At 38.9% G+C, this 26,770-nt stretch overlaps 1 protein-coding gene across 3 annotated transcripts in view; it reads left to right on the top strand.

Moving 5' to 3' along the window:
- The window catches only part of Cep85l (centrosomal protein 85L), a 109,879-nt gene extending 89,658 nt beyond the window's left edge, over positions 1–20,221 (top strand). For 2 of the 3 annotated variants that reach the window (XM_021174136.3, XM_021174135.3), the window contains 5 exons: positions 1,411–1,528; positions 2,214–2,264; positions 9,843–9,950; positions 12,216–12,447; positions 15,572–20,221. In XM_021174136.3, the coding sequence (XP_021029795.1) occupies positions 1,411–1,528; positions 2,214–2,264; positions 9,843–9,950; positions 12,216–12,447; positions 15,572–15,735 (673 nt within the window). In that variant the 3' untranslated portion in view covers positions 15,736–20,221. The remainder of the gene's footprint in view (positions 1–1,410; positions 1,529–2,213; positions 2,265–9,842; positions 9,951–12,215; positions 12,448–15,571) is intronic. The other variant, XM_021174133.3, reaches the window with a different exon arrangement.
- The last annotated feature ends 6,549 nt before the right edge of the window (positions 20,222–26,770 follow it).

The following is a 26,770-nucleotide window of genomic DNA, read 5'->3' as shown; positions in this document are numbered from 1 at the left end:
ATACTGGGGCATAGAACCTTCAAAGGACCAAGGGCCTCTCCTCCCATTGATGACTGACTAGGCCATCCTCAGCTACATATGCAGCTAGAGCCTTGAGTCTCTCCATGTATTTTTTTTGATTGGTGGTTTAGTCCCAGGGAGCTCTAGGGTTACTGGTTAGTTCATATTGTTGGTCCTCCTAGGGGGCTGCAAACCCCTTCAGCTCCTTGGATATTTTCTCTAGCTCCTTCATTGGGGACCGTGTGCTTTGTCTAATGGATGACTGTGAGCATTCACTTCTATATTAGTCAGGCACTGGTAGAGCCTCTCAGGAGACAGCTATATCAGGCTTCTGTCAGCAAGCTCTTGCTGGCACCTGCAATAGTGTCTGGGTTAGGTGGTTGTTTATGGGATGGATCCCCAGATGGGGCATTCCTTCAGTCTCTCCTCCAAACTTTGTCTCTGTAACTCCTTCCATGGGTATTTTGTCCCCCCTTCTAAGAAGGAATGAAGTATCCACACTTTGGTCTTCCTTCTTCTTGAGTTTCATGTGTTTTGCAAATTGTATCTTGGGTATTCTGAGCTTCTGCGTTAATATTCACTTATCAGTGAGTGCATATCATGTGTGTTCTTTTATGACTGGGATACCTCACTCAGGATAGGGTTACCTCACTCAGGATAATATCCTCCAGATACATCCATTTGTCTAAGAATTTCATAAATTCATTGTTTTTAATAGCTGAGTACTCCATTGTGCAAATGTAACACATTTTCTGTATCCATTCCTTTGTTGAGGAATATCTGGGTCCTTTCCAGCTTCTGGCTATTAAAAATAAGGCTACTATGAACATAGTGGAGCATGTGTCTTTATTACAAGTTGGGACATCTTCTGGATATATGCCCAGGATTGATATTGCTGGATCCTCCGGTAGTACTATGTCCATTTTTCTGAGGAACCGCCAAACTGATTTCCAGAGTGGTTGTATCAGCTTGTAGTCCTACCAGCAAAAGAGAAGTGTTCCTCTTTTGTGGAGCCACATTCTTACTAATGAAGGGAAAATAATTCTGCTGGTTTAGCAACAACAGTCCCTACAACCAGACTTTGGCCATGCCCAGAGTAAAGACAAGGATCTTAATCTCCCTATCCTAGCCATCCTGGTCAAGAGATACTCTACTGGTGCAGTGTTTAAAGTAGTGCTCATCTAGGGAAGAGGGGAGGAACCAGGTTAGAGCACACAGTTGAACTTTGTAAGATAGACTTCAGTGGGACATAGAGATGCTCTGACTTAGGTTCACCATTTCTAAAACAATGACCAGTGTCTAATTATGGGCTCATCTTATATCTGTAAAATATATAGCTATTTGTATATTTTCTGTAAATCTAATTGTTTGATTAAAATTATTCATGAATTTGATTTTTCTAAACAACAGCTTACAACAAAAAGTAGAAAAATGCCTTGAAGATGGAATCCGCCTTCCCATGTTAGATGCCAAACAACTTCAGAGTGAAAATGATAATCTGAGAGAGCAGAATGCAACAGCCAGCAAGGTCAGTAGCCACTGAGAACAGCCAGTACGTCTGTCCTGTGGGCTGGGTGTGTGCACCTTAGGGTTTTCTATGTGGTTTATAATTTTAGTGATATTTAATAGCTTACCTTACTTTGATTTTGAAAAGAGATACAAACTTAGTAAATTATAAATTATTTAAACTAAAAAGCCTACACAACAGGAGATATTTTCCTCTAAGTTATTTAGAATCCGTCTCAAAGGAAAGTGTCATTAAAAACTACAAGAAAATGTTTGCAGTTTGCTTATCAGTGATCAAAGTCATTTTACAACTTAAAGGATATTTAACTAAGAATGCTTCTGTAAAATAAAGACATTTATAACTAAACTTTTAATTTTCTCTAGAATTTTCTGCCATATTGATGCTTTTTTAATTATGAACTAACCAGTACCCCGGAGCTCTTGACTCTAGCTGCATATGTATCAAAAGATGGCCTAGTTGGCCATCACTGGAAAGAGAGGCCCACTGGACATGCAAACTTTATATGCCCCAGTACAGGGGAACGCCAGGGCCAAAAAATGGGAATGGGTGGGTAGGGAAGTGCGGGGGAGGGTATGGGGGACTTTTGGGATAGCATTGGAAATGTAATTGAGGAAAATACGTAATAAAAAATATTAAAAAAATAAAGTAATGGGAATGATTCAGTCTAATTTATTTGTTGTTTTAGATAATAGAGAGCCAGCAGGACGAAATTAACAGAATGATTTTAGAAATTCAGGTAAGGAATATCTTTTACATATTTTAATGTATCTTAATGAATCTCCATGTTAATTTACTCTTACTGACTGAATCACCTAAAAGTATTAAAGAATATATCTATATGAAAATATAATATTAATGTTACCTCAGATAAAGTTATAAATTATTTAATATTAATCTGAGCAGAATTCACAGTGCATGTATGAAATTGTGACAGAATAAAGTTTACTAATAAGAGAAAATTCTACTTGGTAAAGCAGTTCTCCAAGGGGAGGATGAGATTGTTCTCTGCTTTGTTGCTCCCTCTCTTTAACTGACTGTAGTCTGTCTCAGGTGCTGAGAACACATGTCATTCAGGTTGCCAGAGACCTAATCATAAGAGACAATGGAATATTGTTAGTCTACTTGCCATTAAAATTTTCTATACTAGCTCCATCTGGAAACATTTACAACCCAACTCTACTCATTTTATCTTCTTCTTCTTCTTCTTCTTCTTCTTCTTCTTCTTCTTCTTCTTCTTCTTCTTCTTCTTCTTCTTCTTCTTCTTTTTGTTTGTTTTTTTTTTTTTTTTAGATTTTTTTTCATTAATTTATTTGATTATACGCTTGATTATACATCCAGGCCAGAGCGTCCCCTCACACAGTCTCCTCTTCCTTTCTCCTCTGAGAAAGGGGAGGACCCTCCTGGGGGTCCCTAGTACTGACCCACCCTGGCACATCAAGTAACTGTAGGACTAGGTATTTCTTCTCTCACTGAGGTTCAGACAAGGTAGTCCAGTGAGGGGAACAGGGTCTACAGGCAGGCAAGAGAGTCAGGCATGGCCCCTGCTCCAGTTGCTGGAGTCCCCCATGAAGACTAAGCTGTACACTTGCTACCTATGTGCGTGTGATGGTGGGGTCCATCCTATGTATGCTCTTTGGTTGGTGGCTCAGTCTCTGAGAACCCCCAGGGGTCCAGGTCAGTTGACACTTTGGTTTTCTTGTGGAGTGTCCCTATACCTTTCAGGTTCCTCAATCTTTCCCCCAAATCTTCTACAACCCCCACTCCCCTGAGCTCCATCTAATGTTTGGCTGTGCATCTCTTTATCTGTTTCAGTCAGTGGTTGGGTGGCGGCTCTCACAGGACAGTTATACTAGGCTCCTTTCTGTAAGCAAAACAGAGTATCATTAATAATGTTCTTTTTACTACATCAGATTTTCTTCAGAATTCTGTAGTGTTCTCCCTAGTTTCCCACTGATACTTCTTAATATTGAAATCTCTAACATCACTGTCTCTGCTTCCCTGCTGCCATCGCATTAGAGTACCTATAGTGCTAGTTATGGGCTGGTCAGTTACAGAAAGGATGTACTGTCTATTGTTGAATCCATCTAAGTATGATGTCCCCACATTCTGTTTTTATAGTTCGTCTCTCTATGTAACCTTTGAATGCATACCATGCATGTACATGTATGCATGATGATGTCTTAGTAAATTTGAGTGCTTGCAGTCTTCCTAAAGAGCCTGTGCCCATCTATCAAATATGTTCTTGGCTGCGAAGATTCTACGGAGCATTATTTAACACTGTGTGGAACTATACTCCCCAGCATTTAAGTAGAATTGACAATACTCCTTTTAGTTTCTCTCCTAATGACACTGTTACTCTTTGTATATCATTAAATGATGACATGTGATATGTTTATATCTTTACATTTTACTGAGCTTCTTGAGGAAGGTACCTCATCTAGGGATTAGAAATTCCCAAAACTCTAGACACATAATGCACACTCTAAACATTTGGAAGCTAATAGGTCTTCAATCCTTTTATTCATTTGCCAGATACTTATCTGTATGCCAGCCCCTATCTATCTATTTATCTATGAATGGTGGACAGAGTTCTTGAATTTTGTTTGTAAGCAAAACAAGTCTCAAGTCAGTCTAATGGGGTGGGTTGGAAAACTGGAAACTAAGCATCAAGTTGTATCATTTGTTCTACTGGAAAAGTCCTAATTTAAAACATAAGTAGGGACAAAATCCAACACCCATTCATGATAAAAGTCTTGGAAAGATCAGGAATTCGAGGCCCATACTTAACCATGATAAAAGGAATCTACAGCAAACCAGTAGCCAACATCAAAGTAAATGGTGAGAAGCTGGAAGCAATCCCACTAAAATCAGGGACTAGACCAGTCTGCCCACTTTCTTCCTATCTATTCAACATAGTACTTGAAGTCCTAGCCAGAACAATTCGACAACAAAAGGAGATCGAGGGGATACAAATTAGAAAGGAAGAAGTCAAAATATCACTTTTTGCAGATGATATGATAGTATATATAAGTGAGCCTAAAAATTCCACCAGAGAACTCCTAAAATAGCTTCAGTGAAGTAGCTGGATATAAAATTAACTGAAACAAGTCAATGGCCTTTCTCTACACAAAGGATAAACAGGTTGAGAAAGAAATTAGGGAAACAACACCTTTCACAGTAGTCACAAATAATATAAAATACCTTGGTGTGACTCTAACTAAGGAAGTAAAAGATCTGTATGATAAGAACTTCAAGTCTCTGAAGAAAGAAATCAAGGAAGATCTCAGAAGATGGAACGATCTCCCATGCTCATGGATTGGCAGGATCAATAGAGTAAAAATGGCTCTCTTGCCAAAGGCAATCTACAGATTCAATGCAATCCCCATCAAAATTCCAACTCAATTCTTCAACGAATTAGAAAGAGCAATCTGCAAATTCATCTGGAACAACAAAAAACCTAGGATAGCAAAAACTCTTCTCAAGGATAAAAGAACCTCTGGTGGAATCACCATACCTGACCTAAAGCTGTACTACAGAGCAATTATGATAAAAACTGCATGGTACTGGTATAGCGACAGACAAGTAGACCAATGGAATACAATTGAACACCCAGAAATGAACCCACACACCTATGGCCACTTGATCTTTGACAAGGGAGCTAAAACCATCCAGTGGAAAAAGGACAGCATTTTCAACAAATAGTGCTGGCACAACTGGCAGTTATGTAGAAGAATGCGAATCGATCTATTCCTATCTCATTGTACTAAGGTCAAATCTAAGTGGATTAAGGAACTCCATATAAAACCAGAAACACTGAAACTTATAGAGGAGAAAGTGGGGAAAAGCCTTGAAGATATGGGTACAGGGGAAAAATTCCTGAATAGAACAGCAATGGATTGTGATGTAAGATCGAGAATCGATAAATGGGACCTCATAAAGTTGCAAAGCTTCTGTAAGGCAAAAGACATCGTCAATAAGACAAAAAGGTCACTAATAGATTGGGAAAGGATCTTTACCAATCCTAAATCAGATAGACTAAAATATCCAATATATATAAAGAACTCAAGAAGGTGGACTCCACAAAATCAAATAACCCCATTAAAAAATGGGGCAGAGATCTAAACAAAGAATTCTCACCTGAGGAATACTGAATGGCTGAGAAGCACCTGAAAAAATGTTCAACATCCTTAATCATCAGGGAAATGCAAATCAAAACAACCCAGAGATTCCACCTCACACCAGTCAGAATGGCTAAGATAAAAAATTCAGCTGACAGCAGATGCTGGCACGGATGTGGATAAAGAGGAACACTCCTTCATTGTTGGTGGGATTGCAAGCTTGTACACCCACTCTGGAAATCAGTCTGTTGGTTCCTTAGAAAATTGGACATAGTCTTACCGGAGGATCCCACAATACTTCTCCTGGGCATATATCCATAAGATGTCCCAACCGGTAAGAAGGACACATGCTCCACTATGTTCATAGCAGCCTTATTTATAATAGCCAGAACTGGAAAGATCCCAGATGCCCCTCAACAGAGGAATGGATACAGAAAATGTGGTACATTTACACAATGGAATACTACTCAGCTATGAAAAAGAATGAATTTATGAAATTCCTAGGCAAATGGGTGGACCTAGAGGGCATCATCCTGAGTGAGGTAACCCAGTCACAAAAGAACTCACATGATATGTACTCACTGATAAGTGGATATTAGCCCAGAATCTTAGAATACCCAAGATACAAGATACAATTTGCAAAACATTAAACTCAAGAAGAACGAAGAGGGAACAAAACACCCATGGAAGGAGTTACAGAGACAAAGTTTGGAGCTGAGATGAAAGGATGGACCATCTAGAGACTGCCATACCTGGGGATCCATCCCATAATCAGCCTCCAAACGCTGACACCATTGCATACATCAGCAAGATTTTGCTGAAAGGACCCTGATAACGTTGTCTCTTGTGAGGCTATGCCAGGGACTAGCAAACACAGAAGTGGATTCTCATAGTCAGCTATTAGATGGAACACAGGGCCCCCAATGGAGGAGCTAGAGAAAGTACCCAAGGAGCTAAATGGGTCTGCAACCCTATAGTTGCAACAACAATATGAACTAACCAATATCTCCGGAGCTCGTGTCTCTAGCTGCATATGTATCAGAAGTCAGCCATCATTGGGAAGAGAGGCCCCTTGTTCTTGCAAACTTTATATGCCTCAGTACAGGGGAACACGAGGGCCAAGAAGTGCGAGTGGGTTGGTAGGGGAGTGGGGGGAGGGGTTGGGGGCCTTTTGGGATAGCATTGGAAATATAAATGAAGAAAATACCTAATTAAAAAAAAATCTGGTGGTGGCGCACACCTTTATCCCAGCACTTGGGAGGCAGAGGCAGGCGGATTTCTGAGTTTGAGGCCAGCCTGGTCTACAGAGTGAGTTCTAGGACAGCCAGGACTATACAGAGAAACCCTGTCTTATTAAAACAAAAAACAAAAAACAAAAACAAAAACAAAACAAAACAAAACCTATAAGTAGGATAGAGGGCAGTAACAAAGAGGGCTTCACATGAAAGAGTGTTCTTGACATTGTTGTAAAGGAGGTAAAATTTGAGCAGAAATTTTAATGAAGATAGCCAGAGGGAAGTGTGTGTGTGCACGCACATGTACTTGTGCGTGTTCATGTAATTCTAGTATTGTTTTCTTTCAAATGGCTTTTTTCCATCTGGGTTTAAAGATTATGTAGAGTCTGTTGGCTAAAAACCTATGGCTTTCCTTTATTTGAGTTATTTGTGTATTTTTAGACTCTTGTTTAGAGTACATGTAGTTACCATAAAAAATGCTCATAATAAATCCCAATGGGTTATGAACTTAGTAGACTCTTAAGACTATTAAGTCTGGGATGTAAGAAAAATTGTGAAATTTAAAACCCATTTCAGTGCTTTAATTTTACTAACCCTTGACATAGCTAATGAAGCACAAACAGATTGGTACTCTACATTTCACAAGAGTCAAATATTTATTTCAACTAATGGGTTATTCCTTTATACATAGTAGGAAGCCACTGTTTGAAGCAAATACATTTTTTCCTTCTCTTTCTTCTTCTGAATTCTTTTTTAAAATTTAGTTTTATTCGTAATTCATTTTTATACTCTATATTTCATTCCCCACCCTTCCCTACCCACCCTCCAGCTGCTCCACATCTCAAACCTCCCCCCTACCTCACCCCATCTCCACATGGATACTCCCATCCCCCACCCCACCTGACCTCTAAACTCCCTGAGGCCTCCAGTCTCTTGAGGGTTAGGTACATCATCTCTGAATGAATACAGACCCAGCAGTCCTCTACTGTATGTGTGTTAGGGGTCTCATATCAGCTGGTGTATGCTGTCTGTTTGATGGTCCAGTGTTTGAAAGATCTCAGGGTTCCAGATTAATTAAGACTGCTGGTCCTCGTACAGGGTAGCCCTTCTCCTCAGCTTCTTTCAGCCTTCCCTAATTCAACAACAGGGGTCAGCTGTTTCTGTCCATTACAAAGACAGTTTTAAAATCACAAGATTTCAAAAATACTTTGAAGCTTCTTTGTGAAATAACATATATTATTCATTCTTGATAGAACAAATTAACTGAAATGTCTATCAAATTTTCTAGGTTGTCTGCATAGAAAAATAACTAATAATTTGTTATTATGAATTCACATATGAAAATAAACATACTGTGCATCTGCATTTATAAACACTGGTAAATATTACAAAAGCTTTTGTGGACATTAGGTACAATGCCAGAAGAACTCTCTTCTGTTCAGTTGGGTGATTGAAAAGGAAGTAAACATGACGTTGGGTACCATGTAAGGTGGGCTTGACAATCCAATTGTGTTCTTTCATCTATTAACACCATAACACAACTAACTCTTCCCCTTCAACTCTTATATGTACACGTTTTCCTACAATGTAGAATAAAGTGATTGCCGTTTTAGGGGATGAATTCTTGTCTAGCAGCTTTAGCACTGTTGGTAGACTATTACCAGGAAGCAGACAGAAGTGTGTCTGTGAGCCCACTCTCCCAAGGGATATCCAGAATAACATGTGAGCTTGATATTACTTCTCACATTCAGTTTTCCTTCTTGTGACATGATTGCCACATACTTTCAAGTTCTCCAGGTAGAAAGGCAACCTATTTTGCAACTGTCTTAATTTCAGTCTTATGTGGAAACACATTAGTCAGTATGTAGTTGTCAGTCATAGTCAGCATGACTCTTGAGTTGATCAAAGTGCAAAACACTAAGGTTTTAGGGGATTGCATTACAGAATTATGAAAATAATCTCATTGGGCTCAGTTTTATTGTTAAAATGTGAGCTTTAAAGTATTTATATATGCTAATTTTCTCTATAATTCTAATAAAGCCACATATCAAGAAAATTTCATTGGAATTCTGGATTATAGATAAATAATCTTGTCATGCTAGGAAGCATAAATCTTCAAGTAGGTAATAAATCTCCATATATCACTCAGTCAAATGAAGTTACAAAGTAATTGCAATGTCAAAATGTATTCAGAGAGCTTTCTTTTGGTATTGTAGTACATCTGAGGGAATTTAAAACAAGTTCCTGTAAGAAAAGATTTGATTTGTTTTTACCTAACTTTTAAGTCATTAGCCTTTCAGCATTTTATCAGATGACATTTAAAAACAGTAAGTTAAATATCTACCCTATAGAAAACTACTTCACACTCAGATTTGTGTTAGCCTCTATGACTGTCTCATCACATGCAGAGACAATAACTCTGGTCACATTCACAGTGGATGTATGCTATTTGGCTAGTCAGCATACTGAAGCATTTTTAGTTAAGAATAAATACTTGCAGAAAAAAATGACTTATCTCCCCTGGTCATAAGCTTATTGATTTCATGGTCTAACCACAAGGGGAAGGTTGATAGAAATACCTAGGAACCCTACTAAATATGTAGTTTATGGAGGTTCTTTCTGGAGTGTAGAATAAATAGAAACCAGGCATCTGCTTGAGTGACTCAGAAAGTCCTAAGGCATCTCTGTGCTGCTTTGTCATATGCAGGACTTGTTTGTTTGTTTGTTTTATACCAGGAGCATAGCACTAGATAGAACCTCAATTTGATATGTTTCACACACACTAAAATCTTCTCGCTGTTACTTCTCTCTGTTCTTTGGATCTAATGTAGTAGCAATTCCATCACAAAAGGGACTGGGGTGTGTGTGAAAAAATCTTAAGTACTCAGAATGTGCTAGAAGAATTGTGCCTTTTATGTGTGAACATACTTGCTTTATGATTTGCTGCTGTTGTTGTTTTAGTCTATGCAAGGGAAACTTTGTAAAGAGAAACTGACTGCACGGAGTACTGTGGAAGAGCTAGGAAGGAAAGAAGGAAGCCTCCAGAGGTTGACAGAAGCACTACTTGAAGTGAGTAGCAGCTCCAACTGCCTGAAGGGTGATTCTCTGCTTCTTTAAAGTCAATGCTCACTTTGTACAGTAGGTAAAGCAAATGTTCACATTGGAGGCTTGACTTTGATGTGCTAATTACTTAAATTCATTATGACCCACAAGAAAACTCTAACAAAAAGACATGCCTTTATTCTTCTTGGGCTTCCCCGTACATTAGAATTTGGTTTTCATGACTTAACTAGGTAAACTCAAATGTATACATTCACAGAGTCCCAAAGTGAGCAAATAAAGCATAGATTGAACAGAATCAAAGTCCTATGAAGGTCCTCAGGGGATTGCAGTGCTGCTGCAGGTCATACCTTCTCCTGAGTATGAGCTGAAGTAATTGACCCGTGTCTAGAACATGTTATATATGGTACCTAGGTTAGACAAAATACTGAAGTGAATGTCCTCAAGTGGGTGGTGTTTTCTTATATAATCACAATATGATTATCATGCTCAATAAAAATGATTTTTTTAATGTTTGATAATCTGTATTCTTATTTTCCCACTTCAAATACTTTTGCAGAATTTATGGAAGACATTATCCTAACTTTGAGGGCCACACATTGCATGTCATTATTTTGCCTTAAAAATCCAAATTTGTGGACTTCTCCTGTGTTACTGTCTTTTGAAGAAACTAGAAGCTAATTAGTCTTGTAGACTTATAAATTGTTACACATTTAGATTTGTCCATTTATGGTACATTTATGGTACCATTGTAGGCTTCCTTAATGGTAGGTACCACTTGTCCTTTACCCTCTTGAGTTTCTAGTAAGCTAATTATTAGAGCTACAAGCTACATGAAATTCATGTCAGTTTTTGCTATTTTTGTATTGCTGATATATTATACAATAGTTGATTATCCTGTTCTAAATGGCATAAAAAGACTAAGCTCTTTAGGTTAACGTGGTGAAAGCTTGGCTTTTCTACTATATATAGGTATAGCCATTACAAACAGCAGGTGATCTGTGGAACTGGGTGCATATGCAGTTCCCAGCATCTGTTTCCTTGGTGGATTTAGCTTCTATCAAAGTTCATTGCCTAACTAAGTAGATAATGTAAACATGTTAGTTTTTCACAATTACTTCATCCCATTTACCTTTATTATTTAGCATTCTTTTTTCTCCTCAGTCTATTTGGTTATTCTTAAATACAGTTCCAGTTGGAAACCCTGTTCAGCTCACTTTTCAGTAACGTATTTCAGGGTGAGGAAGGAAAAGGATCTTGGTGATGAGGATAGCTGTCAGAGTATAGTGAGTCATGAATCTATGGTGCTCTTTGCAGCTCCAGTCGATTCTGAGATGAGGCTGTTTCTCTCCCCTTCGGGTCATAGTTATATTTAATATATTTTGTATATTAAATTGTAAAATCTAATTCCTGTGAATATCATAACATACATACTTTTAAAAATTAAAAAAAAAATGGTTCCAGTTATACCCAGTGGAGTCTCTGGGTATGTTTACCACATTTCAGGTCATTAACCCCATACCCAGAAATAAATAGTTGAATAACATGAAACAAACTTAGTATATTTTGTAGACTTTTTGTCGAATTTTGGACTATTTTGAGGTTTTTTTGTTTGTTTGTTTGTTTGTTTTACTGGTCTTTGCTTGTATATTTTGGTTTCTGTTTTATGGGAGGGTTTTTGCTTTATTTCATTTTGGGTTATGTTTCTTGTATTTTGCTTGTTTGATTTTTGGTGTTTTTTAAAGAGAGAGAGAAAGGAGTATCCAGGTAGATAGGTGGGGTGGGGAGGTGGATAGGATGCAGGAAAAGTTCAAGAGGGGAAAGTGATCAGAATATACTGCATGAAAAAGGTTTGTTTGTTTGTTTTTCCATAAAAAGAGGAAAAATGATTACAGTATAATTAAGTAACTTCACCTACTTAGCATCACGGACTGAGGTTTAAAGAGAAAGTGTCCTTGTACTTTTCATTCCAAGTGTGTGTGTGTTACATTGTGGGGAATGTACACATAGGCCATTGCTTGTGAAGCTGCCCTCGTGTGATCACTCCCTCTGTTTACTGTGGGCATCTGATGGCACAGAGGAGTCAGCTTGTAAATACAGATCAATGTTCTTCCCCCTATTGAATGTGTGCAGCTGAATTTGGTTAAAGTAAATATACTATGATGTTTGATAATAGACTTATTTGTAGACTTCAGGAAAAATGTTAACCTGTATGACTTATTAATACCCTTTCTCTGTTCTAACAACTGGCTTTGTTTTCTTTATCCACTATAGAACCAAAGACAGATGGGAGAGACGTACTCTTTACTGGATCAGGGCCACGAAGCAGAAGAGTCTAGGCCACAGACCATTCATTCTAAGTGGCCTCTCTTTGATTTGACTGTGATTGATCAGCTGTTCAAGGAAATGTCGTATTGTTTGTTTGACTTGAAAGCATTGTGTAGTATTCTTAATCAACGTGCTCAGGGCAAGGAGCCTAACCTCTCATTGTTACTGGGAATCCGATGTAAGTGTCTGATGACTTGTCTCTACTCTACCTTTTCCATGCTTGATAGTATGCCTTCCTGTCCAAGACTTACAAAAAGGTTTTAGTTTTACCCCTTACAGTCTCATTGTATAAAGTTACAGAAGCCAGCAGGAACATAGCTGTAGAATGCGTAGACATGCTTCCAAAACCAAGTCTATGAAATCACTAGTTAGCAGTGATTTCCCACTTACTCTTCTAAAAGTGACAGTTCCTTCTGTTGCTTCTTTATGGCATTTGCACAGATGAGTGGCCAGCTGTGTATCAACTGCTAGAATATTTGTAAGATAATACTGACTGCTTTTGTATGCATTGTGTGTTCTATGGCTGAATGTGGGTGCCAGTCATTTCGTATGAGCTAGATTCTCGCCTACAGATGTGCTTGCTGTCTTTTTCCTATAAATTCTTTAATACCTTAAAGCATGTTATTTGTTAAATGAAACATACATTTGTATTGAGCTGGGTCAGCAGAGATTTACCTTTACTTTATGCACATGTTTAAGTGTATGCTTGTAAAAGTCTCTGGTTAGTATTAGTTAATGTACACCAGGCACCCTCAGTTGTCTGGGTTCTATGGTAAGTACTCTCAATAATAGAACATTAGCTGAATTATTAGATCATTGCAGCAAGTGCTGTAGTTGATATGTGCTCAAAGAGCAGTTGTAATGTGTGGAATAAAAGTGGCTAAGACTATGTGGGGAAAGGCTGCCAAGGCTTCATGGAGTAGCTGGTGGTTGACAGAATCTGCTAGGTGAATATTGACACTTTGGTTAGAATGAATCTCTTGGAGTAAGAAGTTCACACACAAAAGACGTCAGGTATTTTACAATCTACATTTCAGTACAGCATTTACTAACCTTTACATTAATAGAACTGTGCAAGTATGAATACAATGGAGATTCAAGACTCTTACCACTTTTCCTTCCTCTCCTCAGGTTCAAGACTTTCAGGTTCAAACTCTGAATCCTTACATACGTTTGTCCAATCTGCTACTTTGTCAAGCAATGCATTCTTTTGAATTGCTATCTCATGTCTCTTTCTGTTAACTATTGGCAGACTACCCCATTTTTCTTAAAATTCCTTGCTTACTTGGCTTTTATGACATCATTCTCCCTGTTCTACGTCCACCTTTATGACGACTGTTCATCCACAATATTCTGTGGACTTCTCTGCAGCAGTCTTATTGTGTTTGAGCTGAACATGGTGGTACATGCCTTCAACCCAGCACATGGGATGCAGAGGAAGGAGGATCTCTGTGGGTTCAAGGTCACCCTGGTCTACATATTGAATTTCAAGATAGTTAGAGCTATATAATGAGATCCTGTCTCAAAACAAATCACATTGGGGTACACAAGAACTATTAATCAGTGGATATTTTTATTGGTTTCTATCTATGTTTAGTCCTTATTCTCTCTGAATACTTGTTTTTCCATATCTTTTTATGGTATTATCATACCTTCCCTCCATATATATATATATATATATATATATACACATATATATATATATATACATATGTGTTTATATATGTATATATATATATATAATATTATACTCTGCCTAAAAGGTATCTTTTGTCTACTGATTAGTCATATCTCTTTCTCGTTCTCCCCCTCTGTTTCCTCCCCCCCACATACACACTTGTCATAACTGACATAAACCCCCCACTTTCCCCAGTTAACCCTGTTCCTCACTATAAGGAGCACTAGCATACTCTACTGGCCTTTTCCTCTGTGCCCTGTTCCCAGTTTCTGATCCTCAAGTTGGTGAGAGCTGAGCTCCACAAGTGCTGATGTTTATTCCTGCCAGTTACACCAGACTTAACCCAGGCTTCCATACCCTGAACGGGATTGCCTTTCTGTTGCCCATCTTGGTCATCTTCTTTCCCCACTCACTTTTCATGTTCTTGACAGTGTCTTGTCTAAACCACAAGTTATTTTTCCTGATGAAATCCCTGTTATAGAATGGATCCTACCTATCTCTGTAGCTTACTTCTTATGACTCTTGCATGTAATTTATGTTCAACTGTTTAACCGTTGCATACTAGTCTTCTCAGACTAGTTTGTTATTTTCTGCTTTCATGGACTATCAATAAATAGTCCCCACCATATCTCTGATTAGGTCTGTACCAGTGTGTCTTGCGGGTAGTAGTGAGCCATCTACAACATACACTGTGCTCAATTGTTTATGAAACTGAAAGGCACTGAGCACAAGTCATTGACTTCTCCATCCAGCAGCACACCTTGATCATGGAAAATGTTCATTACTGTTTAAAAACAGTTACTTTGGGGTGAAGAGATGGCTCAGTGGTTAGGAGCACTGGCTACTCTTCCAAACATCCCAAGTTCAATTCCCAGAAACCACTTGGTTCACAACTCGAAGCCCTCTTCTGGTATGTCTAAAGAGAGTGACAGTGTACTCACATCTATAAAACAAACACACACACACACACACACACACACACACACACACACACAGTTCTTTGGTTCCTGTGCCAGACAAGTGAAGGTAGAAGTAGTTTGTTTCAGTTTTCTTGCTTTTGTTTTGTTTTGTTTTGTTTTGGTAGGACACGCTTACAAGGAGAAGGTACAGTAGATTAAAAGCCAGCTGACTAGAGCCTCACCCTTGTTCAGACATTGGGCCACTCTCCATAAACTTGGTTCAGTTGTTTGAGATTATAGGGTTCCAATACTCTGGTTATGTATTTTTAAACTAATATCTACATGCCATTAAAAACTCCTTTTGTAATGATAAAATTTAGACATTTTCTCTCTATGCAAATAGTTTTCATTTTGTTAGTTGAAACAAATTAAGTACTATAGTGGAGCTCGGAAAGAGATATGAGAGTAGGTTCTTTTACACTTTGGTAACTTTGCCACCCACCAAGCGTGCCAAATTTGTGTATGCTATATAGATTTAATACATTTTAACTAACAGGTATTTGAAGACTTATGGATAAGATCTATTTAATATCAAATAATGTTTAATTTGAACTTAGGCTTGTTGGTATTCACTGTACAATATCATGTCCCTATAATGAAGGTGAGAATCTTAAAATGTCCGTTCAAAAAATGTAAGACTTCCTCTCCACACTTTCTTTACACAGCAATGAACTGTTCAGCTGAAGAGACTGAAAGTGACCACAGCCCAGAAACGCTCACTAAAAAGCTCTCGGATGTGTGCCAGTTACGGAGGGACATTGATGAATTGAGGACTACAATATCAGACCGCTATGCTCAGGACATGGGAGACAACTGTGTTACCCAGTGATCAAGTCTTGGTCCACAGCAACAATGATCCATTATGAAATGCTGCTGTGTTGAATCCTTTGTTTCTCTTTAGGATGCACGAGGGAAAGATGAAGCTCCTTGCCATGCACTTCAGCTTTGTTGTTGTTACATATGCTTTCTGAAGGAGGTTTTAAAGGGACTGATCAATCAGGCAAACAAATCACGTTACTAAGGTCTGCAAGAAAAAGAACAAAATAACCTATATTTTCAAACTACTGATTGTAGGACCAAGCTGTGAACAGGGCCCTTCAGATAAAGGTGTAGGACTTCCTTTACTCCTATAGTTTTGTGTATATATATGTGAGAGCTCATTCATTCTCTCACTTGCTCACTCTGTCAGTCTGTCTGTCTGTCTCTGTGTGTGCATGCCCATTCATGTGCATTTGCATATGCATGGACTTTATCCATAAAATTATAGGATTTCAAAGGTCAAAGCAAAGCTTTGAAAGAAACACACTATTAATTCTTCATTTTGTATAGAAGCATGTATTACATTTTGTAATTTTTATTGGCAGGCCCACTAGATCCAGTACCAAGGTGGTATTATAATGTACAAGGGTAGCAAGCAAAATCATTTGTGTTTTAGAAATTGACTGTACTGAGCTGTGCGATGGAGAAGTTGGCTTGAGGTTGGCACTGAAGACAAACCAGCTATTTTTTCCAGAGTGGTTATAGATTGTCTTAGCAGTGTGAAACTTTAATGTGGTGATATTTTCATTGGCAATGCAATTTATATATAAGAAAACCTAAGTAATGCAATTAATTTCAGCCCTTACTTACTATTTGCAATTTTTGTTTATGATATATATGTAAGTAGAGCCATATATAATTAGCTGAAGGCCTCTGGGGCTTCCAATGACTATTATAAAAAGAAAGATGGCAATGTAATTCTGACACAGTTGCTTTTTATTCACACTTCAGCATTTATGTTTGAACAGTGTCGTGCCTGAATTAGAGTTGAACTACTTTAAGAGAAAGCATATGAATTAATAGTAGTATAAAACAAAATGTAAATCTCAATGACATTTTAATTTCTTTTATTATATTTATTACATCAGTTTGTCATGGAGTATGAAATTGCTTAAGTTAGTTCATCTGGAGCACAGGGTACTACTATGAAGCTCAATTTCACTTGAGCAGATAAACAGTCACCTAAACTTTAAATAAGTATTGTCTCATATCATTTTGTTTAAAAGATTAGGTATTTTACTGCAGCCAGATCTCTCTCGCCCTCCATACCTCCTTCCTTTTCCTTCCTTCCTTCCTTCCTTCCTTCCTTCCTTCCTTCCTTCCTTCCTTCCTTCCTTCCTTCCTTCCTTCCTTCCTTCCTCCCTCCCTCCCTCCCTCCCTCCCTCCCTCCCTCCTTCCTTCCTTCCTTTCTTATTTTAATGCAGCCCACTTTTCTTAGCAGGACTACAGAGATGAGAGAGTAAAGTCCGTCGAACCTGCAGGGTGGTTCTGCCTACTGAGAATAGACACACACCAGTTTTCTTGCTAAACTTACTCTGGTGTAAAGTTTGCACCTAGAAAAGATTTTTCTTAATCTCAATAGGAAGACTTAGTGGGACAGACTCTTGAGGAGAATGCTCAGGAAGACACTCAGTCCAGAATGGGCTTGTGTTCTGCTGTCCGCAGTCACTTGATAGGTATATTTCAGTAGACCCTTATACTACATCATAGTTAGTGACAGATTTGCCTTCCATTTAGTGTTAAATCCACCCTTCTCTTCTTGGGATCTGGCTACTAATAAATCAGTGTACTGGGGTGATTATGCATTCCAGCTCCCTAACCCAGATAGGAATTAGCCACTTGAGAGACTGGCTCTTTAGTGATATGTACTAGTACTTTAAGGACAATCAAGAAGTTGATTGTTACAGAAACATATGCCTTGCAGAAAGAATGTCTGCGTAGATGGTCCCAAGCTCTTAAGTCAGATACTGACATCAACATGACTCAACCGCAGTGTAGGAACTAACATACCTACCTTCTCTTTGGATTGAGCATCATCATCCTGTGTTGATTTTGACATAAAGATACCTAAGACTGTAGCACTAATGAGCAACCATTGCTGGTTTGTGTTAGCAGCTTCTTACATCTCCAAAGTCCTAGCTTTTAAGTTTATGTTTTGAGATTTTATAGTTAGTGTTTTTAAAACAAATTTATGGTCATATATTTTATTATGTGTATATATATATATATATATATATATATATATATATGTAGAGTGACACACACACCCTTTTTTCTGACCACTTGCAATAAATAAAACAAGTTTAGTTTTGTCTAGCTTTCTAAAACGTAAAGAATTTAATTCACATATCTTAGAGTAAGATATTTAACCAAGAAATTAACAAATTATTACTGATACATGTCAATTTCTAAATTGTATAGTACTGTTTAAAAGGCTTTCAGATAGTCTTGATATATGGATTACAAATACTAATCTCTTATTAGAGTCTAGAATTAACAAAGGGCTTTGACACATAGTCAGCTTTGGAGGGGATTTTGAGGAAACTGGAACTGGTTGTGTTTTAGTCAGGTTTTATTTTTCAAAAACATCTTTTAGATACACCTTGTTAGAACAGTAATAATATATCATACTGAAAGCAAACATTTATCATTAGGTCAAGGATGATGGCATAGCAATTCTACAGTGTTTTATCTCCATTTTGAAGTAGGGTGTAGGTTGAAGATACTACAATGACATATGTCTAAAATAAAAAGGAGCTTCAATTTTAAAGTAAATCTATATGTAAATGTCCATACTAATGAATTTTGTTTCAATTATGCTTTTGTATATCAAGCCTTTAACCTCCTAGGAGGTGTTATACAGTATTTTACTTCTAGTCTGTTCATGCTGAGCCATTCTAACACAGCACATAGAACACAGGTAGATTAATAGCTGTCATGGGGAAGACATTGTTACCTGTGCAGGTAAAATGAGCTGAGTCACGGGCACAATAATGCCCTGTCTTTGTATTTGACTAGGCAAAACATAAAAGAATTTTATTTTTAAGAGCACAGTCCCTTTTAATATTTGGAATAAGATTCCTTGTCTAATGTTAACATTATTATATCTTAGTAATGATTGTGGGGTCATAATTTTAATAAACTGAATTTAACTTTCAGTAACTTGTTAGAAAAATCCAAGAGCTAGAACATATTGCTAAAATGGATATTGGGCAGTTCTAACTTGGAAGCTCGTGTCCAGTACCATTCTTGTTTCTGACTCCGTGGGCATCTCTGCAAGGATATTTGTAAAAGGGACTGTTTCATTAAAGGGTGTTCTTTAAATATCAGTTATAGTTCATTGAGCAGCAGGAGCTAACTAAGCAGCTGGGCTGTTTTGCACAGTCCTGTTGAACTCAAGCATGCCTCTGGTTCTGCCTGCCACTGCATCTGTAGTGATAGGATGTTCTCTGAGTGAGCATGCATAGCAGATGACATTGGAACCACCTTCTGCCCCTCCCTTTGTTTCCATCTCTGACAGTGGTCAATAAGCCAAGAGAAATTCTCTATTGGGTATAAAGCCTAAACCTCTCAACTTTGCCCTCCCCCAAAACATTGATGGTAATTGCTGTATGAATGTATCATACATTTAATCATGAAAGGGAAGGATTTGAGATTTCTTAAAGGAAATATTGAACATAATAGAATGTACTTTGAAATCAATAAGTCATCGGCAACACTGTTGCAGCTGCATACAGAGAGAACCTTTTGTGCCTTTTTGCCTGCAGTGTTTATTTCTTTTACATGAACTATAAGAATGTTGATTATTGCACCTTGTTCTTTGGTAAATAGACTTAAGAATTTTTCTAAGAAGAGCCATTTCTTGTTAGATGATAGAGCTACCTTAGTAAACATGAGGGGATGTATCATATTTGTATGTGTTTGAAGCCCAGCCTTTTCTATATAGAGAGCAGGAAATTCCTTTTAAATGTATTCATTTGTGTGTATGCGTGTGTTTATATATTATATATGTAGTTATTTAAGTACTTCTGTGTGAAATTGAGCATCATGTTGGTGTGGTGACCAGTAGTAGTAAGGTGCTAGATGGTCACATTAAAGCACAGCAGAGTGTACAATCAGTCACTGACTGGTGGGTTTGTAAACTAGGTTCAGTTTTTGAACCACAGAATACCTCATGTGTAAATACAGTGTTCATGACTTAACTGAAATACAGTTATTGTAAAAAAAAAAAATGTGAAGCCACTGGTTGGCTTATGCCTTCTGAGTTTTTGTTTTTACTTCCTTTTTGGAAAGGAGTTGTTTTTGTTTTTTTATTTTTTTAAATAGGGTTTACAGCTAGAAATTTGAATGCCAAAGTTCTATTTATTAAACTAAGAAAAAAGTTTTCAATGTTAATGGCTAGTATTTTTCCACTGGACTATTGTTTGTTGATGTTGGAATTTGTATTTACAGAGAAATAAATTTTTTAGAAAAATAATTGCCTTCATGGTGCCTAATGTTGGTATTAGGAGAGGTTCCCAGGACCCAACAGAGAGGACTTAGCTGAAATACCCAACAAAGGGGAGATAGAGACCATATCTAGTGGATAGGCATAACCCCTAGTTAAGGGATGGGGGCTGTCTTATTTAGGGTTTCTATTCCTGCACAAACATCATGACCAAGAAGCAAGTCGGGGAGGAAAGGGTTTATTCGGCTTACACTTCCATACTGCTGTTCAACACCAAGGAAGTCGGTACTTAAGCAGGTCAGAAAGCAGGAGCTGATGCAGAGGCCATAGAGGGATGTTCATTACTGGCTTGCTTCTCCTGGCTTGATCAGCCTGCTCTCTTATAGAACCCAAGACTGCCAGCCCAGAGATGGTCCCACCCACAAGGGGCCTTTCCCCTTGATCACTAATTGAGAAAATGCCTTACAGCTGGATCTCATGGAGGCATTTTCCCAACAATCTTCTTTCTCTGGGATAACCCCAGCCTGTGTCAAGTTGACACATAAAACCAGCCAGTACAATTGACCCCTTGTTAACTTGACACAGAAACACATCACTAGTAAGCCTCAACCCTTAGTTCTTATTCATCCCCAAGATCTAAACAACTTTAAAAGTCCCACAGTCTTTACATATTAAAAGTTCAATCCTTTTAAAATATCCAATATCTTTTAAAATCCAAAGTCTTTTTACAATTAAAAGTCTCTTAACTGTGGGATCCACTAAAATATTTTCTTCCTTCAAGAGGGAAAAATATCAGGGCACAATCACAATCAAAAACAAAAATTAAATTACAACTGTCCAATGTCTGGGATCCAACTCACAATCTTCTGGGCTCCTCCAAGTGCTTGGGTCACTTCTCCAGTCATTCCCTTTGTAGAACACACCTTGTCTTCTAGGCTCCAGCTGCCTATACTTCAGTGCTGCTACTGTTCTTGGTGGTCATCTCATGGTATTGGCATCTCCAAAACGCTGCTGTCTTCCACTGTAACTAGGCTTCACCAACAGCCTCTCATAGGCTCTCTTCATGGTGCCAAGCCTCAAATCCTTTGCATGACCCCTTCAGTCCTGGGCCCTCAATTGCAACTGAGGCTGCACCTTCACCAATGGCCTTCTATGGCCCCTCACAGTACCAAGCCTCAGTTGCTCTCTGTGACCCCTTCATGCCTTCAAAACCAGTACCACCTGGGTAACTCTTACACATTACCAAGTCCAGCCACAGCACAAGGTACAACCTTGGCTATCTCTGGAACACAGCCTCTGTTCTTTCAGAAAACACTTCCCAAAAGATGTCACCTCAGTGATGCTGGTCTCTTCTTTATCACCGCTAATTTCTTAGCTCCAGCTAACCAGCATCAATAGTCCCAGTAATGCAAAGTTTTTGCTTTAGTAGTTCTGGTATCTTGTTAATCACAGCTGATTTCAGCCCCAGCTAACCAGAACCACAGAATCTTCACAATTAAACTAGCAATGGCCCTGAAAAAAAGTCTTTAATCTTCCCTCTGAAATTTCACAAGCCGGTCCTCCATCTTCTGCACTGTTCTCAACATTATCTTCCAATCTCCTATACAACATCCCACAGAGTTCTTAACACCGAATGAATCTTTTGGCCCAAAGTTCCAAAGACCTTCCACAGTCCTCCCCAAAACATGATCAGGCTGTCACAGGAATACACCACTATACTGGTACCAATTTGTCTTAGTTAGGGTTTCTATTCCTACACAAACATCATGACCAAGAAGCAAGTTGAGGAGGAAAGGGTTTATTCGGCTTACACTTCCATACTGCTGTTCATCACCAAGGAAGTCAGGACTGGAACTCAAGCAGGTCAGAAAACAGGAGCTGATGCAGAGGCCATGGAGGGATGTTCATTACTGAGTTGCTTCTCCTGGCTTGAACAGCCTGCTCTCTTATAGAACCCAAGACTGCCAGCCCAGAGATGGTCCCACCCACAAGGAGCCTTTCCCCCTTGATCACTAATTGAGAAAATACCTCACAGCTGGATCTCATGGAGGCACTTCCCCAACTGAAGCTCCTTTCTCTATGATAACCCCAGCCTGTGTCAAGTTGACACATAAAATCAGCCAGTACAGGGGCCACTCACCCACTGCAAAAATATTAATCCAGAATTCCACCTGTCAAAAGGAAATGCAGGGACAGAGTGGAACAGAAACTGAAGGAAAGCCCATCCAGAGACTGCCCCACCTATGGATCCATCCCATCTGGAGATACCAAACCCAGACAATATTGCTGATGCCAAGAAGTGCTTACTGACAGGACCCTGGTATAGCTGTCCCCTGAGAGGCTCTGCCAGAGCTGGACCAATGCAGATGTGGATGTACATAGTCAAACATTGGACTGAGCATGGGGACCCCAATGGGAAAGTTAGGGCAAGGACTGTAGGAGCTGAAAGGGTTTGCAACCTCATAGGAAGAACAACAATATCAACCAACCAGACCCCCCAAGCTCCCAGGGACTAAACTACCAACCAAAGAGTACACAGGGTACCCATTGTTCCAGCTGGATATGTAGCAGAGGATTACCTTATCTGGCATCACTGGGAAGGGAGCCCCTTGATCCTGTGGAGACTTGATGACCTGGGATAGAGGAATGCTAGGCTGCTGAGCGTGGGCAGGTGGGTGGGTGGGGGAGTACCCCCACAGAGGCAGGAGGGAGGGAGGAGTGGATAGGGGAATTGTGGAGGGGAAACTGGGAAGGGGAATAACATTTAAAATGTAAATAAAACAACCAATTAAAACAGAATGTATTTGCAATTCCAGGCTCTCTATCCCAAGTTCTGAATGACAAGAGTATGTTGAGTTGACTTTTTTTTTTTAATTTTTTTTTTAATTAGGTATTTTCCTAGTTTACATTTCCAATGCTATCCCAAAAGTCCCCCATACCCACTCCCCCAATCCCCTACCCACCCACTCCCCCTTTTTGGCCCTGGCGTTCCCCTGTACTGGGGCATATAAAGTTTGCAAGTCCAAAGGGCCTCTCTTTCCAGTGATGGCTGACTAGGCCATCTTTTGATACAGATGCAGATAGAGACAAGAACTCCAGGGTACTGGTTAGTTCATATTGTTGTTCCACCTATAGGGTTGCAGTTCCCTTTAGCTCCTTGGGTACTTTCTCTAGCTCCTCCATTGGGGGCTGTGTGACCCATCCAATAGCTGACCCTGAGCATCCACTTCTGTGTTTGCTAGGCCCCCTGCATAGTCTCACAAGAGACAGCTATATCTGGGTCCTTACAGCAAAATCTTGCTAGTGTATGCAATGGTGTCAGCGTTTGGAAGCTGATTATGGGATGGATCCCTGGATATGGCAATCACTAGATGGTCCATCCTTTCATCACAGCTCCAAATTTTGTCTCTGTACCTCCTTCCATGGGTGTTTTGTTCCCATTTCGAGGAAGGGGCAAAGTGTCCACACTTTGGTCTTCATTCTTCTTGAGTTTCATGCGTTTAGCAAATTGTATCTTATATCTTGTGTATCCTACGTTTCTGGGCTAATATCCACTTATCAGTGAGTACATATTGTGCGAGTTCCTTTGTGATTGGGTTACCTCACTCAGGATGATGCCCCCCAGTTCCATCCATTTGCCTAGGAATTTCATAAATTCATTATTTTTAATAGCTGAGTAGTACTCCATTGTGTAAATGTACCACATTTTCTTTATCCATTCCTCTGTTGAGGGACATCTGGGTTCTTTCCAGCTTCTGGCTATTATAAATAAGGCTGCTATGAACATAGTGGAGCATGTGTCCTTCTTACCAGTTGGAACATCTTCTGGATATATTCCCAGGAGAGGTATTGCGGGATCCTCCGGTAGTACTATGTCCAATTTTCTGAGGAACTGCCAGACTGATTTCCAGAGTGGTTGTACAAGCTTGCAATCCCACCAACAATGGAGGAGTGTTCCTCTTTCTCCACATCCTCGCCAGCATCTGCTGTCACCTGAAGTTTTGATCTTAGCCATTCTGACTGGTGTGAGGTGGAATCTCAGGGTTGTTTTAATTTGCATTTCCCTGATGATTAAGGATGCTGAATATTTTTTTCAGGTGTTTCTCAGTCATTCGGTATTCCTCAGGTGAGAATTCTTTGTTCAGTTCTGAGCCCCATTTTTTAATGGGGTTATTTGATTTTCTGGAGTCCACCTTCTTGAGTTCTTTATATATATTGGATATTAGTCCCCTATCTGATTTAGGATAGGTAAAGATCCTTTCCCAATCTGTTGGTGGTCTTTTTGTCTTATTGACAGTGTCTTTTGCCTTGCAGAAGCTTTGCAATTTTATGAGGTCCCATTTATCGATTCTCGATCTTACAGCACAAGCCATTGCTGTTCTATTCAGGAATTTTTCCCCTGTACCCATATCTTTGAGGCTTTTCCCTACTTTCTCCTCTATAAGTTTCAGTGTCTCTGGTTTTATGTGGAGTTCTTTAATCCACTTAGATTTGACCTTAGTACAAGGAGATAGGAATGGATCAATTCTCATTCTTCTACATGATAACCGCCAGTTGTGCCAGCATCATTTGTTGAAAATGCTGTCTTTTTTCCACTGGATGGTTTTAGCTCCCTTGTCAAGATCATGTGACCATAGGTGTGTGGGTTCATCTCTGGATCTTCAATTCTGTTCCATTGGTCTACTTGTCTGTCACTATACCAGTACGATGCAGTTTTTATCACAATTGCTCTGTAGTAGAGCTTTAGGTCAGGCATGGTGATTCCACCAGAGGTTCTTTTATCCTTGAGAAGAGTTTTTGCTATCCTAGGTTTTTTGTTACTCCAGATGAATCTGCCGATTGCCCTTTCTAATTCGTTGAAGAATTGAGTTGGAATTTTGATGGGGATTGCATTGAATCTGTAGATTGCTTTTGGCAAGATAGCCATTTTTACTATATTGATCCTCCCAATCCATGAGCATGGGAGATCTTTCCATCTTCTGAGATCTTCTATAATTTCTTTCTTCAGAGACTTGAAGTTCTTATCATACAGATCTTTCACTTCCTTAGTTAGAGTCACGCCAAGGTATTTTATATTATTTGTGACTATTGAGAAGGGTGTTGTTTCCCTAATTTCTTTCTCAGCCTCTTTATCCTTTGTGTACAGAAAGGCCATTGACTTGTTTGAGTTAATGTTATATCCAGCTACTTGATTGAAGCTGTTTATCAGGCTTAGGAGTTCTCTGGTGGAATTTTTAGGGTCACTTATATAAACTATCATATCATCTGCAAAAAGTGATATTTTGACTTCTTCCTTTCCAATTTGTATCCCCTTGATCTCCTTTTGTTGTCGAATTGCTCTGGCTAGGACTTCAAGTACAATGTTGAATAGGTAGGGAGAGAGTGGACAGCCTTGTCTAGTCCCTGATTTTAGTGGGATTGCTTCCAGCTTCTCACCATTTACTTTGATGTTGGCTACTGGTTTGCTGTAGATTGCTTTTATCATGTTTAGGTATAGACCTTGAATTCCTGAACTTTCCAAGACTTTTATCATGAATGGGTGTTGGATTTTGTCAAATGCTTTTTCTGCATCTAAAGAGATGATCATGTGGTTTTTGTCTTTGAGTTTGTTTATTACTGGAATACGTTGATGGATTTCCATATATTGAACCATCCCTGCATCCCTGGGATGAAACCTACTTGGTCAGGATGGATGATTGTTTTGATGTGTTCTTGGATTCGGTTAGCAAGAACTTTATTGAGGATTTTTGCATCGATATTCATAAGGGAAATTGGTCTGAAGTTCTCTATCTTTGTTGGGTCTTTTTGTGGTTTAGGTATCAGAGTAATTGTGTCTTCATAGAATGAGTTGGGTAGAATACCTTCTGTTTCTATTTTGTGGAGTAGTTTGTGAAGAACTGGGATTAGATCTTCTTTGAAGGTCTTATAGAACTCTGCAGTAAACCCATCTGGTCCTGGGCTTTTTTTGGTTGGGAGACTATTAATGACTGCTTCTATTTCTTTAGGGGACATAGGACTGTTTAGATTATTAACCTGATCTTGATTTAACTTTGGTACCTGGTATCTGTCTAGAAACTTGTCCATTTCATCCAGGTTTTCCAGTTTTGTCGAATATAGCCTTTGGTAGAAGGATCTGATGGTGTTATGGATTTCTTCAGGATCTGTTGTTATGTTTCCCTTTTCATTTCTGATTTTGTTAATTTGGATGCTTTCTCTGCGTCCTCTAGTGAGTCTGGCTAAGGGTTTATCTATCTTGTTGATTTTCTCAAAGAACCAGCTCCTGGTTTGGTTGATTCTTTGAATAGTTCTTCTTGTTTCCACTTGGTTGATTTCACCCCTGAGTTTGATTATTTCCTGCCTTCTACTCCTCTTGGGTGAATTTGCTTCCTTTTGTTCTAGAGCTTTTAGGTGTGTTTGTGAGGCTGCTAATCCGTGCTCTCTCTAGTTTATTTTTGGAGGCACTCAGAGCTATGAGTTTTCCTCTTAGAAATGCTTTCATTGTGTCCCATAAGTTTGAGTATGTTGTGGCTTCATTTTCATTAAACTCCAAAAAGTCCTTAATTTTTTTCTTTATTCCTTCCTTGACCGAGGTATCATT

Source organism: Mus caroli, unplaced genomic scaffold, assembly GCF_978045245.1.
Source record: "Mus caroli unplaced genomic scaffold, Mus_caroli_1 scaffold_9, whole genome shotgun sequence".
NCBI classification, from domain to species: Eukaryota; Metazoa; Chordata; class Mammalia; order Rodentia; family Muridae; genus Mus; species Mus caroli.
This window is presented reverse-complemented; position numbering and strand designations above follow the sequence as displayed.